This window comes from Cervus canadensis, chromosome 18, assembly GCF_019320065.1.
Source record: "Cervus canadensis isolate Bull #8, Minnesota chromosome 18, ASM1932006v1, whole genome shotgun sequence".
Taxonomy (NCBI): domain Eukaryota; kingdom Metazoa; phylum Chordata; class Mammalia; order Artiodactyla; family Cervidae; genus Cervus; species Cervus canadensis.
In genome coordinates, this window is record NC_057403.1 from 51,310,286 (window position 1) to 51,322,518 (window position 12,233).

Below are 12,233 nucleotides of genomic sequence, written 5' to 3' on the forward strand. Positions count from 1 at the left end.
TGTCTAGAGTTTTCTGGTACCCTGTTGGGGCTGGGGGAGCATGACTCAGCCAGGTTAAAGACATGTCCCCCTGAGTTGACCACTAGCCCAGAAGTTACCCTAAGGACACCTGTCCGTGGGGTGGGGAGGTGGTCCCCAGGGACCGCAGCCATGTCTGTGAATAGAGGGCTGGGCTTTGGGAGTGTGGCCCATTACCAGGCCCAGGAGCCACTGCTCATCCATCAGGGCACACCTGGACTCCTCTGTTGAAACCCACCCCGCCCTGGGTGCACCTGGGTTCATGCACAGATCTTTCTAGAAGGACACACCACACCAGTGGCTGCCCCTGGCGGGCAGTGGTCAGTGACTGCCCCCTGGGCACCAGATGGGTATAGAGGGCCCGGAGGGGGTGAAAGTGAGAGAGGGGCTTCACCCACTGCTCTCTGTGCCATCCAGGTCTGTGTTCTGGGGGTGGTTTATCAAGTAAACAACATAGATTCACATGGAAAATAAATAGCTGTTTTAGAAACACAGGGGTACTTGTTCCTCCCAAGGGGCTGCGGTGAGGGGTGCCCAGGGGCCTGGAGGTGGAGGCAGCCATCAGAACACAGTTTCCCTTTTCTGCAGGTGTTTTAACAAGTCCTAGAACAGCGAAGATGTTCCTTCTAGCCCGGCTGTTTCTGTGAAAGGGTAAACTGTGTCTTTCGAGGTGGGGGCTGCCCGGCGCAGGCCCCCGCCGCCCCCCTCCAGCCTTTTCTGGAGCCAGTCTTTCCTGGAGCCTCGTACCTGCCCAAGACCCCAGGGGCACATAAATAACCAATAAATACACATAAATAGGAGGGCCTCCCTGGAGGCCAGTTCAGGAGCCAAGCAGCAGTCACCGGGCTGACCTGGGCAGGACACAGGTGCAGCCCACGGGCACACGGATGAACTCAGCGTGGAAGGCGAAGGCCCCAGGTGTGGGCACCCCCGTGGTGTCCCGGGAGCAGGGCCGGCGGCGTAGTACCAGGAGGCTCTGGACCAGTGGCACCGAGTTGAGTGCAGCCGTCTCGCGGCCCGTCTTGGCGCTGATACAGCCCCGGCACAGGCACTCGGCGAAGGCCAGCTTCTGTGGGTAGCGGCTCTCATCCGTGTCCACGCTGCGGGGACAAGCAGGTGTCAGAGAGCCTGGAGGACGCCTCCCTCCCTGCCCATGCCCCACGCCCACAAGCCACATGCACTCAGGGCCCAGGGCCTGCGGTGTGGGGCGCTGAGAGCACGTGGCACATAGCTTGTGCCCAATTGAGTGCCGGTGTGCACGTGCCCCATGGCCTCCCAGAGCATGGAAGTCTGCTCTCTCCCCACCTGTCCCAGTCTCACCCCTGCAAGGGCTCAGATAGGGGCCCCCAAATAACCCAGAGGACCCTGGTGTCCCAGGTCTGGGCTGCAATTGAGACATGGGGCGAGGATTGGCTCACGCGGAGCTTCACCCTTGCCCTCATGGAGCTGGAACCTCCGGCTGGAGGTCACGGGGAGAGCACCCAGGCCCCGGGAGCCCGCCCTCACCGGTATCTCCAGGGCGAGATGGAGCGCTGGTGGACGTCAGCTTCCAGCACCTCCCCTGGCTGCAGCACAGGGCACTGAGTCCCGGCCGGGACCCCCACGTGCCTCCTCCTGCGGCCCACCGCCTCCAGGCTGGACACCAGGGCCACTGGCAATGCCTGCTCCCACTTGGCAGCTCGGGCCAGCAGGTGTGGGGGGGCGTGGCCCAGGGGCAGCTCCTCGGCGGAGTAGCAGTGTGGGGTCCCAGGGCTCTGGGGGTGGGGGTGGGCCCCCACCCGGAGTGAGGGGCCGTGGCGAGTCAGGCTGGCGGGAAGCCAGAGCAGAAGCAGGAGGCCAGGGAGGAGCTGGTGGAACAGGCAGTGGGTGGTCAGGGGTGGTCAGGGACGGGACCCTCCACTGCCACCCGCGGGCTCTGCTCCCGGTGGAAGGATGGGGTGGGGGAGGTGTAGCCTCCCTCTACAGCTGAGGGAACAGGAGGTCCAGAGGGGCCAGCCTCTCAGCCCAAGCTCACCAGCGAACCTGGCATCCAGGATCCTGGCTCCCTTCGACCCCGAGATCTGATGGGTTTCCTGGACCCCCCACATCCTCAGCCTGGGGGTCAGTGAACCACCAGCCCTTTGGGGCCAGGTGGCCCCATGCAGGTGGGGGTGCGGGGAGAGGAGCGTCTTACCATCGCAGCAGGGGCTGGGCTCTGGGCTCCCGGCTCCTGAATGCGTCCCTGGTGGTTGACCTGGTGGCGGCTGGCCTGTGGCGCCCTTTATACCTGGGGCCACACCTGGGGAAAATCCGGGCACCGCTTCCTCCTCGGGAAGTGCCTGGCTGCGCTTCCTCCTTCCCTCCCTATGACCCTTCCCTCCCCCCACAGGGTGGGCCCACTTCCCACTCCTCCCTCCTCTGCCACCTCCATCTCTCCCCCTTCCCTCCCCAGCACCCCCCAGGGGTACCCTGCCTCGGGCCAAACACTTGCAAATGTGGCTGAGAATGAAGGGTCTTGTCTGTGACACTCTTGAACCTTCTGTAAACTTGAGTCCTAGCCACTTGTATGTTTCTGCGGTTTGGACCTGGTGCCCTGGGGGCGGGGGGCTCCTTCATTTTGCGCTGCTGTCTAGTCCCCCACCAGGCTTGATTCTCATCCACTCCTCCTGCTAGAGGGGAGGTTCCAGAAGGAACAGGGGCCGGTGAGCATCTTCAGGTTTCTCTGTTGGGTTTTTGTGGTTTTATCAACAAAGTGTAAGTCTAAGCGTGAGGGGGTGATGATGCCCTGGAAACTTTAAGGTGCAGGGTGCCCTAGGAAGGTTTCTAAGGAGGCCCCAGGAGCCCACCTGTAGCAACTCTGTGCAGCTGGCTGGGGGTGCTGGGGTGGGGGGCTTCGTTATCCTGGAAAGGAGACGGTTTGGAGCCAGATTCTGCAAAGTTTTGAATGCTAGGTTTGGACGCCATCCTGGGAGGGCCCATCTGCCCTGGTCTCTGGAATCTGTACCACATATCCAGCTGAGGAGGGCCTCGCCGTGGAGGATGGGGTCAGCTCTCCTGGTTTCCCACCTGCCCACAGGAGGCAGAATGTACACCATCAAGGCACCAGTCTGAGTTTGGAGGCCCAGACTCAGTGGATGGGAAGACCCCTGAGATGGCGCTGGGAGAGGCGGGGTAACACCTGGGCCCTCCCAGGGCCTCTACTGGGCAGTGCATGACTCTGGGCCTCCAGTCCACCCTCCCTCCCTGCCTTGATCTGGAGTAAACATTCCCGAAGCAGGCGCTGCTTCATAGCTGTTCTCCCGGCTTCTTCCCATTAAATGGATGGACACATTGAATCCCCAGGCTGTTCCTGCCTACCACACCCCTGCCCATGGCCACCCACCTTCTGCTGATACACCTCCTGCAGTGGGGAGCTCACCACCTGTATTTGTCACAACTGGGGGCCTTAAGAGAAGTGTCTTTTCTCAGGTCTGGAGGCTGGAAGCCCCAGGTCAGTGTAGGCAGGGCCTCTCTCCCAGCCCTGGTGGCCCCTGTGGTCCTTGGAGTTCCTGTGGGTGCCTCTCTCCCCAGGTGTCTCTCCTTCTCCACGGCTTTCACACTCTCCAAATCCAGGAAGACATCATCAAGACCTGACCTTGACCACGGCTGCAGAGACCCTTTCCTCAGGCACGTTCCTCACGGGCACTGGGGCTATTAGGACCTCGACATGGTTTTAGGGAAACAACAGAGCCCCTTATACCTTCCCCTGGGCCTGATGCTCAGGTTGAGAAAGACCCCGCCTTTCTGCAGGGCACCGGGACCTCAGAAATTCCAGTCCCTCCTGCCTGGGCCCCACGAGTGAGGGGAAGTGGTACCTGTGCCTGGCAACAGCCCCTGGGGAGAAGCCACCTGGAGACCGGGGAGGTGGCCCCAGCAGTGGCCTTGCCTTCAAGCGGCTGGGGTCTCCACACAGGATCTTTGGAAGTGAAAGGCTGTAGAACTCACTTGCGCAGTGGTCCCTACGCCGAGGGCTGAGCTCTGGCATTTTCTGTGTCTTTCAGAACAGCTGAGTGAGTGGGCGAGTCAGGGACAGGTCTTGAGGCCAGGCCATGTGCCTCCCTCACTGCTGCCCTGAATTATTCCGTGGGCACTAGCGGGCTGGTTGGGGTTGGGGTCGGGGTCCGGGGCACCAGCCGGAAAGACAGGGCAGGGCCCAGCAGTGCCTCATTCCTGTGGGTGGCTGAGGCAAGCACACCAGCACCGGGTTGGGTAAGACTGGAAAGGTGGCTGCAGGAGGAAGGCCAGAGGGCGTTGTGGAGGAGGTGTCCTGGATGGCTCCGCCCCCAGACCACTAAACCACACCCACCACATCCCTGTCCCCAGACTGCACCCACAGGTCCATGCTCCCAAGTCCCTGCCTGGAGAGATGCAGAAAGGGGATGGAGGGGGGACAGAGTGGGAAATGGAGGTACGGGAGGAGGGATGGAAGGAAATAGGCACAGAGATCCAAGGAGACTTGGACAAATGCAGACGCTGAGGACAGAAGGCAGCAGAGAGAGAAAAAGATCCAGGGCAGGAGACACGTGATATGAATCAACCATAGAGTTACAAAATAAGAAAAAAAAAAAGGAAAAGAAAGAAAAAAGAAAAAGAAGAGGAGATACATGGACAGACTCAGCAGGGACAGTCCCTCTATCCCTGCCCATGACTTGGAGCCCGTGCAGCCCTGGCTGGAGTTGGGGAGGTGGCCTGCAGGACAGGTTTGCTCTAGGCTCTTGCAACTCCAGGCTCAAAGTTCTCCCCCATCTTATGGGGAGACCTAGGGGCAGACCTCAGTACCACCTGTAAAGTGGGGGTGGAAATCCCCTCCCCGTTCAACCCTCCTGTGGTGTGGCCTTCTCGACCACTGGGCCAGGCAGCGCTGCCCATGGTAAGTCTATGCCACAGTCCAGTTTTCTTGTGCTCCCCAAACTTTGCACTGTCAGGAGCAATCTCTTTGCCTTGTCCTAGTCCATGGCCCGTCAGGGGCTGGCTGACCAGGGTGGGGGTCCCTGCTTGTATACCCAGGGCTTCTGCCTCCTTTCAGCCCAACTCCTCCTGCCAATGGAGGCGGACTGCCGTCGTCTGGGTGTACAGGCCTGAGGGGCTGGGGTGCTGGTGGGACTGTCACAGGGGCTGCTGGACAGTTGGCACAAGGTGGGAGGGTGTGTCCGAGTCAGCGGTAGATGACAGCAGGGTCGTGGGGTGGCAGGCAGGGGTGACCCCCATCATGAGAAACCCGAGGGAACTTCACTGTTACTGAACTGAGCTGCCCCATTAGCTTGATGTGTTCACTCGTACGTTGGAGACTATATTTCACATTTGAGTTAGAAAAATTATAAACTAAAAACATGGTGTCTTCCTTTTCTTACCCTTTCAAGAGAAGGGGAGAAGCCCTCACCTGAAGCTGGAGGTGGGACCCGCGGGGTGGGCTGGTGGGCATAGGTCCTGAGGGCTGCTGCTCCTCATGGGTGGGGATGTGTAACTGAGACCCGACCCCTTCCCTGGAGAAGAGGAGGGTTAACATGAGAAAACTCAGAAGGCTGGGGTTTCAGTTTACCCTCCAGAGAGCCAGCTCGAGGATGGCACTCGGGCGGGCAGTGGACAAGGGAGGGGACGGAGCAGGCCTGGTCGGAGCTGCGAGAGGAAGTGTGGGGCGCAGCTGGGTCAGAGTTCCAGGAACAGGAAATAGTGTGTGCAAAGGCCCTGGGGTGGGAGGAACGCTAGTGGGCAGGGAAGGCTCGGCACTCTGCTGCAGAGGAGGAGGCTGGAGGGGCAGGGCCTGCCATGGAGGAGGAGGGCTGGAGGAGGGGCGGGAAGCAGAGCTTGGGCTTGAGGAACAGGTCACGGCTCCCATCTTCGCAGGTGAACAGCCTGGCAGCACATTCCCTGGAGGGCAGAGATGCTGAGAACCCATTACACCACAGAGCCTCCCTTTTCCCAGATGCTTGGCCTGGAATGTTCTTTCCACTAGACCTGTAGGGGAGCTGGCTCTGGGTGTGCTCTCAGCCCTCCTGGGACAGGTCCCTGCCCCCAGGTGGCAGAGGGCAAGATGCCAGTTTAAACCCAGCCCCGGTCCAGGGACCCAAGGCCACAGGTCCAGCCCAGGCATGAAAGGTCAGGTCAGGCCAGCCCCTCGGCTGAGTGCAGAGACCTGCATGGGGGCTCACTTGTGGACTCCTGGCTTCAGAGGTCATCACTGCCTGGCTGGCTGGTGGGGCCCAGCGTGCAGAGCCAGGCTGTCACCCGAGGTGCTCTGCATTCCCGCCCCGTGTCCTCGAAGGCCGCCCATTTGGAGAATGGGAGTTCCCTCTGCACCTGGCTTTGACCTGATGGCAAACCAGATAAGACCTGAGAAATTACCCAGACACACGCCATGATGAGGCCGGTGGTGCAAGAGGCCTTACGTGTGCTGTGCTGTGGGGCCGGCACTGCGGATAGGCCACTGGAGGCCCCACGACGCTGGCTCCCGCCCGGCTCTCCTGTCCCACATTTGAAGGGCCACGCAGCCTCGGGGCAGAGGACCTGGTCACTGCATGCAGCTCCAGGGTCACGACCCCAGGCCAGAGCCCTAGGTGGCTCCTCCTGACACCCCCACAGCGAAGTGCTAAGACGTGAGTCGTCTGCCAGGACTCACGGGACTTGCTTTAAAGGTAGTCTTCTGAGGGTAGAGGCCCTGCTATCGGTCTGGGTAGGGGCACTCCCAGGCCCCTGGCACCACTCTGCAAAGTCAACCCACAAGGGAGGGTCTCCCTCCAGTGGTCCTGGTCCCCTGGGAGGGGAGCAGGGGCTAAGCAGGGTGCAGCGGCGTTCCTGCCCTGCATTGGGATGGCAGCGTGGCCCAGCTGGGACGTCTCACACACAGACACCTGCATGTCCGTGTGGGGTCCAACCTTGTGTGAGGCACTCGGTGGAGAACTGGCTTGTAGGCTGGAGTATCTCTGGTGCAGGGCTCACCGGGAAGGTGGCCTCCGATCCAGGCAGAGATGGCGGCCCTCAGGAAGCCCCGCTGGGCCAGCCACTGCAAGGAAACCAGGCGGGGGTGCTACGGGGCCAGGCTAGCAGCTCCGGGGGCATCTTGGTGGCCTCCTTCAGCCAGCAATGCCCAGTGGGCAACGCCAAAGGGAGGATGCAGGGGGGCTGGGCACAGGCAAACATCACCACCAGGGCAACACAGCTGTTTATCAAAATATTTTATTTTAGGAGACCCCTCAAAAAAAGACCCTCCACATCTGACAGATGCCCAACAATACCCTTGGCCTGTTTTTTTTTTTCAGTCTTTTCTGTTTTTTTTTTCCATTTTAAATCAACTAAAACAATTTGATGCTTAAAATAAAAGACAGGAGTATTTTCCAATCAGACTTCAGTCAAGAATATATATATTTTTGATCCTGGGGACGGCGGGGTGGGGAAGACGCTCGGCAGCACTCAGTGTTCCTGGTTACAGAGGAGGGCGGAGCTGAGGACGCCTGCCTGAGCGGAGGGAGGACTCGTAACTGACATAAAATCAGAGCTGGTCCTCGATGCCGCCACGCCCCCACCCACCTGGCTCGCAGGACTTCTGCTCTGGGAAGGGGTTGGTTCAGTTTGGGATTCAGCATCATCTTCATTACATGTGTGGCTTCTTTTCCAGCTGAGAAACTTTTTTTTCTTTTTTAATTTTTAAAAAGAATCACAGCCAAAATAAGACATAAACTGCAAAATCCAAAATGGCTGCGCTTACCCTATTTATAAAAACAGGTGAGTCCCTGCCTCGGGGAGCAGAGCCCGGGCTACACCTTCCCGGGGATCTTGGCCCGCTTGCGGGCGATGGCGTCCTCCACGGCCTTGAGTTGCTTCAGCAGCTCCTCCCGCCGTGACAGCGTGCTGGCCTTCCCTGACTTGGTGCCCGCGGCGGCGGTGGTGCTGGTGTCCGAGGCTTTGCCAGGCACGCTGGTGACCTTGCTGGAGCTCTTGGACTGGGGTGACAGCGGGCGCTTCCTGCAGGGGTGGGGAGGCCATCAGGGCTGCTCTCTGAGAGCCTCCTGTCAGGGCCTGGGCCCCAGGAGCTGTACCTGCTAGGCAGAAGGCACCCCCTCCCCAGTGGACGAGGCTCCCACCACAGATGAGCGTCTGGGGCCCAGCTCGGGTTCTGGCCACACTCAGCACAGCCCCCCGTGTGGAGCACACCTGGGAGGTGGCGGGCACAGCTCCGGGGCTCGCGTGGAGCCCCCTGACCTGGTTGTCCCGCTCTGGTCCTCGCTGTGTGCCAAGGGCTGGGGATGTGGGGCTGTGCCCGTGCCCCTCCTGCCTGGCCCTCCACCCGAACCCGGGGTGCCGGTGCTCAGGGACTCAGCCTGCTTCCAGGGAAAAGGTGAGCCCCGCTCCCGCTTTTTGAGCCAAGTGGGAGGGAGGGAAGAGCTGCTGCCAACTGGCCCCTGGCCCTCCGGCTACAAGCCACGCGCTCACAGGCTGCTCTGCACTCTAGGACCCGCTGGGGGCCCAGGGTGAAAACACGGGCCAGCAAAACCTTCCCAGCACCTCTGAGACTGCCCCGAGCTAGTCCTGACAGCTCAGGCCTCCGCCTGGGGAGGAAGCTCAGCTGGCCCTCTCTGCGGCCAAGAACCCGATGTGCTGTACCCAGGGTGGGAGCAGGGGGGTTTGTGGGGAGACACTCACCTGTCTGTTGGGGCCGAGGGGGCCTTGGAATTCTGACCCCTCTGCCGCTCTGGCTTCGGGGAATTGACTCTCCCACCTGACTTCCGGTCCCGAGAACCTGAGTGACAGGGGACAACGTAAGACCAGGGTCCCAGCTCCACGTGGGGCCAGCTGCATAGGGGCTAGTGGGCACAGGCAGGGAAGGGGCAGCCTCTCTCTGGCCCCCGGTGACCCCACGCCAGAGAACGGCGGCCATTCAGCTCAGCCTCCTCATTCTCAAAAGTACCCAGGTCTAATTTGGGTTTTGGTTTCCTGAACCATCATCAGCGTCATTCAAAACAAGGAGCTTCCAGTGTGCAAGGCCAAGCAGACCAAAACCGTCCTCCTCTGACTTGGAAGAAACTCACAGTGCAGATCAAGTGGGGAACAAAAAGACACGGCTGCTTACAGACCGCAAGCAAGACCAAGAACAGGAGTGCCTGCTGCCCTGTGAGTGTGGGCCCCGAGTGAGGGCGCACAGAGGGGTCCCACCACTCAAGAGGCATTATGGGCAGCCTGGGGTGGGTAGGTGGGTGTGTGTTTCAGGGGTATGCCGTGTCCTCCTCCTGCTCCTGGTGGGGTGTGCTGGGCCCTCTCCTTCTATTTTAGGGGGAAAGATGGCCTGGCAACACTTGGGGTTTCACTTTACTAATGGAGCAAGCCAGGCACACCCTGCAGCACTGAGACGCCGCCCCCTCACAAGCCCACAAGCTCACGGCCTCACAAGCCCAGGTGGGGTTTCCCAGGTTGAGCTACTTGTGTGATAACAAGAAATGACCCCACCTGTAAGGAGGTTGTGGAAAAAAAACAAAACAAAAAAACAGTGCTACTCCTGACAGCTTCTGTTTCTGAAGATACATTTTCCATAAAAAATTCTTCTTTGTGTTAAAACACAATATCTTATTACTGTCAAAGTATTACAGTTTTCACTTCTAAAATTGTAAATGCTGACAGATGCAGACCACCCGGTCAAAAGCCCCCTGGGGGCTTCAATACTTCTCAGGGCACACGAAGTGCGGCTCCAGAGGCAGAGGCTCACCTCGGTCCGGGGAGAGGTTGGCGCGCTTGGCTGGCGGTGGGCTCTGCCTGTCCTTGTCTGAGGGCTCGTAGCGCTTCCTGCTCCCCTTGTCAGCAGCCTGGAATGACAGGTGTGCAGTCAGGACCAAGGCCTGAGTGGACACAGGCAGCCACCTGCTCTCCGCTCCTGCGGGCCCTCCTCTGGGGCCCCTGCGCCACGTGGCCCCAAGTTAGGCAGGGCCCATGGTCTCCAGGCCGCCACGCCAGGGATGGATTCAGGCCCTCCAGTCCCCTGGGCACTGTGGCCGCCAACTCAGAGAGGCCACGTCTGTTCTGCCCCCCGACCCAGGTCCCAGGGCTGTCCTGTGGTAACCGGCTCCTCTCCCACCGTCAACCCCCTGCCCACGCGGCACGGCCCATGAGGCTGTCCATCAGGGCAGGACAAGCCAGGCGGTGTGGAGAGCCGCTAGCTGGCCCAGCCACGGGTCTTGGGGCCCCAGCAGCACTGCCCACAGCCCCACCTTGTTCAGCAGCGTCAACTTGATCTCCTTGTGGGCGATGAACGTGGCTGCTGGGGGCTGGCCTGGTGGCACCTGCTGGGGGGTGGTGGGCTGCTGGGAGGACCTGCCGCCCGCAGGGGTTCTTGAGGGTTTGGGCGGCTGTGTGGACGAATCCCGTTTCCGCTTATCCACTTTCACACCATCTTCCTTCTTAGATTTTCCTGCCAAGGAAAAACGCCCCCTCACAGCCTCTCTTCTGGTGAGGCAGTTGCCTGCGTGCTATCTGGGGGAGGTGTCATCAGCCCACACCGCCTCTCCTCTCGGGACCCCAAGGCCCGGCACACCTTGTGGGCACCTACCTTTCTCCTTCTTGGTCTGGGCTGGGGTGGGCGACCGCGAGCTAGCCGAGGACACGGGGCTGGCCAGGTCTGCGTACATGTCATCCGAGTCCACGCTGTGCGCTGAGCTGCTGCTCGACGTGGCGCTGGACACCGAGGACACGCTGCTCACGCTCAGCGATCTGCACAGACAGACACGTCTGTGCCCACACAGCCCCGAACCCCAGGGAAGGGGAACCGCCCAGCCTGAGGCTTTAGGGGCTCTGGACAGTTTACAGGTGCCACCCAGTGAGGGGACACCTGCAAGGCCGGGGCCAGGCCCTCGTGCTTATGGTTCCCGCGCTGTTAGCTGGGCAGGGATGCACAACTGCATGTGACCAACACACAACAGAGGGCGGGGATGGGCTGCAGGATGAGCAGACACTGCGTCAGAGACACCCCAAGGGGCCGGCTCGGGAGGCTTGAGACACGGACGGTCTCCTCGGTCCAGTCCCGTCACAGCCCAGGCTACACAAGGGCTCTGCTCTCTGAGAAAACTGCCAGCCCCACGTCCCGAGCTCCAGCAGGGAAGGCAAGAGGCAGCCTTTCATACGTATTATTTTTGGCAGTGCTGTGTCTTCGCTGCTGCTCAAGGGCTTTCTCTAGTGGCGCACAGGTTCAGTTGCCCTGCGTCCCCTGTGCTGGTGGGCGGGTTCCTAACCACTGAACCACCAGGGAAGCCCAGAGCCCAGCCTTCTTGAAAGGTTAGGTATTTAATAGACCGCAGACCTACTCAGATTCAGGCAAATGTGTATACCACCTGCTGCCTACAAGTGAAAGAGAAAACTGAATTCAAGGAATCTCAGGACTAACTTGATACCATCTTTTTAAACTAAATGGCAGAATTCTCTTCTGTTTGTTCCTGTCTCAGATCTTTTCAATAGGCCATCCCCCAGCTGCCTCGGCCTGCTCGTCCTTCTTGCCCAAGCTCTGCGGAGTGGCAGGGCCAGCCCAAGTGAGGGGCTGTGTGCACCCGAGGTGGCCTCTGCGGGGTTTCCTGGACCCTGACCGTGGGCAGAAGCTGCGGGACAGGACGGGGGAAGGACAGACATGACAATGACCTGGATCTGGAACTGGAGCCACTGTAGCTGCTGCCGCTGCCGCTGCCGCTAACTGTGCGTCTGCAACACAACCAAGAGGCCACAGCTCACATTTCTGGGGCCTCAACACGCGGGCGCCCCCAAAGCCAGGGCTCGCTGGTCCGAGACCAACAATCCACCAGGGACTGGCCACTGAAATCAGGCGGGGCTCGGATTTCTTCTATAGAGGACTCCCCCACAAAGTGAGTCAACCACACCCCCACCAGCCCCCACTCCCCTGCCACCACCAGCAGGAGACTTCGCCGTCGAACTCCTGGGACACCAAGGCTGGGGGCCATGCCGAGTCCCTTGGAGCACGCCTCCCCCAGCTCTGGAAGGCGGTACACTCACCTCCTGGGGGGGCTCCTGGCCTGCCGCTCCCTCCTCCTGGCTTCCCGAGGGTCTCCACCGGGCTTGGTGGGCTCAGGGGCAGTGGTGGTGGTTTTGGGGGCCTGCGGTAGGGCTGGAGGAGGGGCTGGCTTCTTCAGCAGCTTCTCTCTGTCATGTGGGACACAGGGAGCTCAGACGCACCCGGGCAAGCCTCAGCCCTGCAGGCCAACCTCGGGGCA

General features: G+C 60.6%; 2 protein-coding genes across 5 annotated transcripts in view; both read right to left on the bottom strand.

The window, feature by feature from the left end:
- Window positions 1–736: 736 nt before the first annotated feature.
- On the bottom strand, window positions 737–2,200 carry IL17C (interleukin 17C). Its single transcript, XM_043436323.1, has 3 exons — window positions 2,192–2,200; window positions 1,525–1,865; window positions 737–1,118 (listed from the first exon to the last, which is right to left on the bottom strand). Exons 1-3 carry the CDS (start codon window positions 2,192–2,194, stop codon window positions 857–859), a joined length of 606 nt encoding a protein of 201 aa, XP_043292258.1. The 5' UTR covers window positions 2,195–2,200; the 3' UTR covers window positions 737–856.
- Window positions 2,201–7,193: 4,993 nt separating this feature from the next.
- ZC3H18 (zinc finger CCCH-type containing 18) overlaps window positions 7,194–12,233 on the bottom strand; it is a 42,354-nt gene continuing 37,314 nt past the window's right edge. For all 4 annotated transcript variants that reach the window (XM_043436422.1, XM_043436421.1, XM_043436420.1 and 1 more), the window contains 7 exons: window positions 12,016–12,162; window positions 11,647–11,706; window positions 10,568–10,728; window positions 10,230–10,429; window positions 9,731–9,827; window positions 8,674–8,770; window positions 7,194–7,995 (listed from right to left, as the gene is read on the bottom strand). In XM_043436422.1, the coding sequence (XP_043292357.1) occupies window positions 7,788–7,995; window positions 8,674–8,770; window positions 9,731–9,827; window positions 10,230–10,429; window positions 10,568–10,728; window positions 11,647–11,706; window positions 12,016–12,162 (970 nt within the window). In that variant the 3' untranslated portion in view covers window positions 7,194–7,787. The remainder of the gene's footprint in view (window positions 7,996–8,673; window positions 8,771–9,730; window positions 9,828–10,229; window positions 10,430–10,567; window positions 10,729–11,646; window positions 11,707–12,015; window positions 12,163–12,233) is intronic.

What these genes read in the sequence shown, in the direction of transcription:
- IL17C (XM_043436323.1), bottom strand. An exon ending in ATCTCGCCCTGGAGATACCG is followed by an intron (nt 1,119 to 1,524) that starts GTGAGGGCGGGC and finishes TTGTCCCCGCAG; the next exon opens with CGTGGACACGGATGAGAGCC.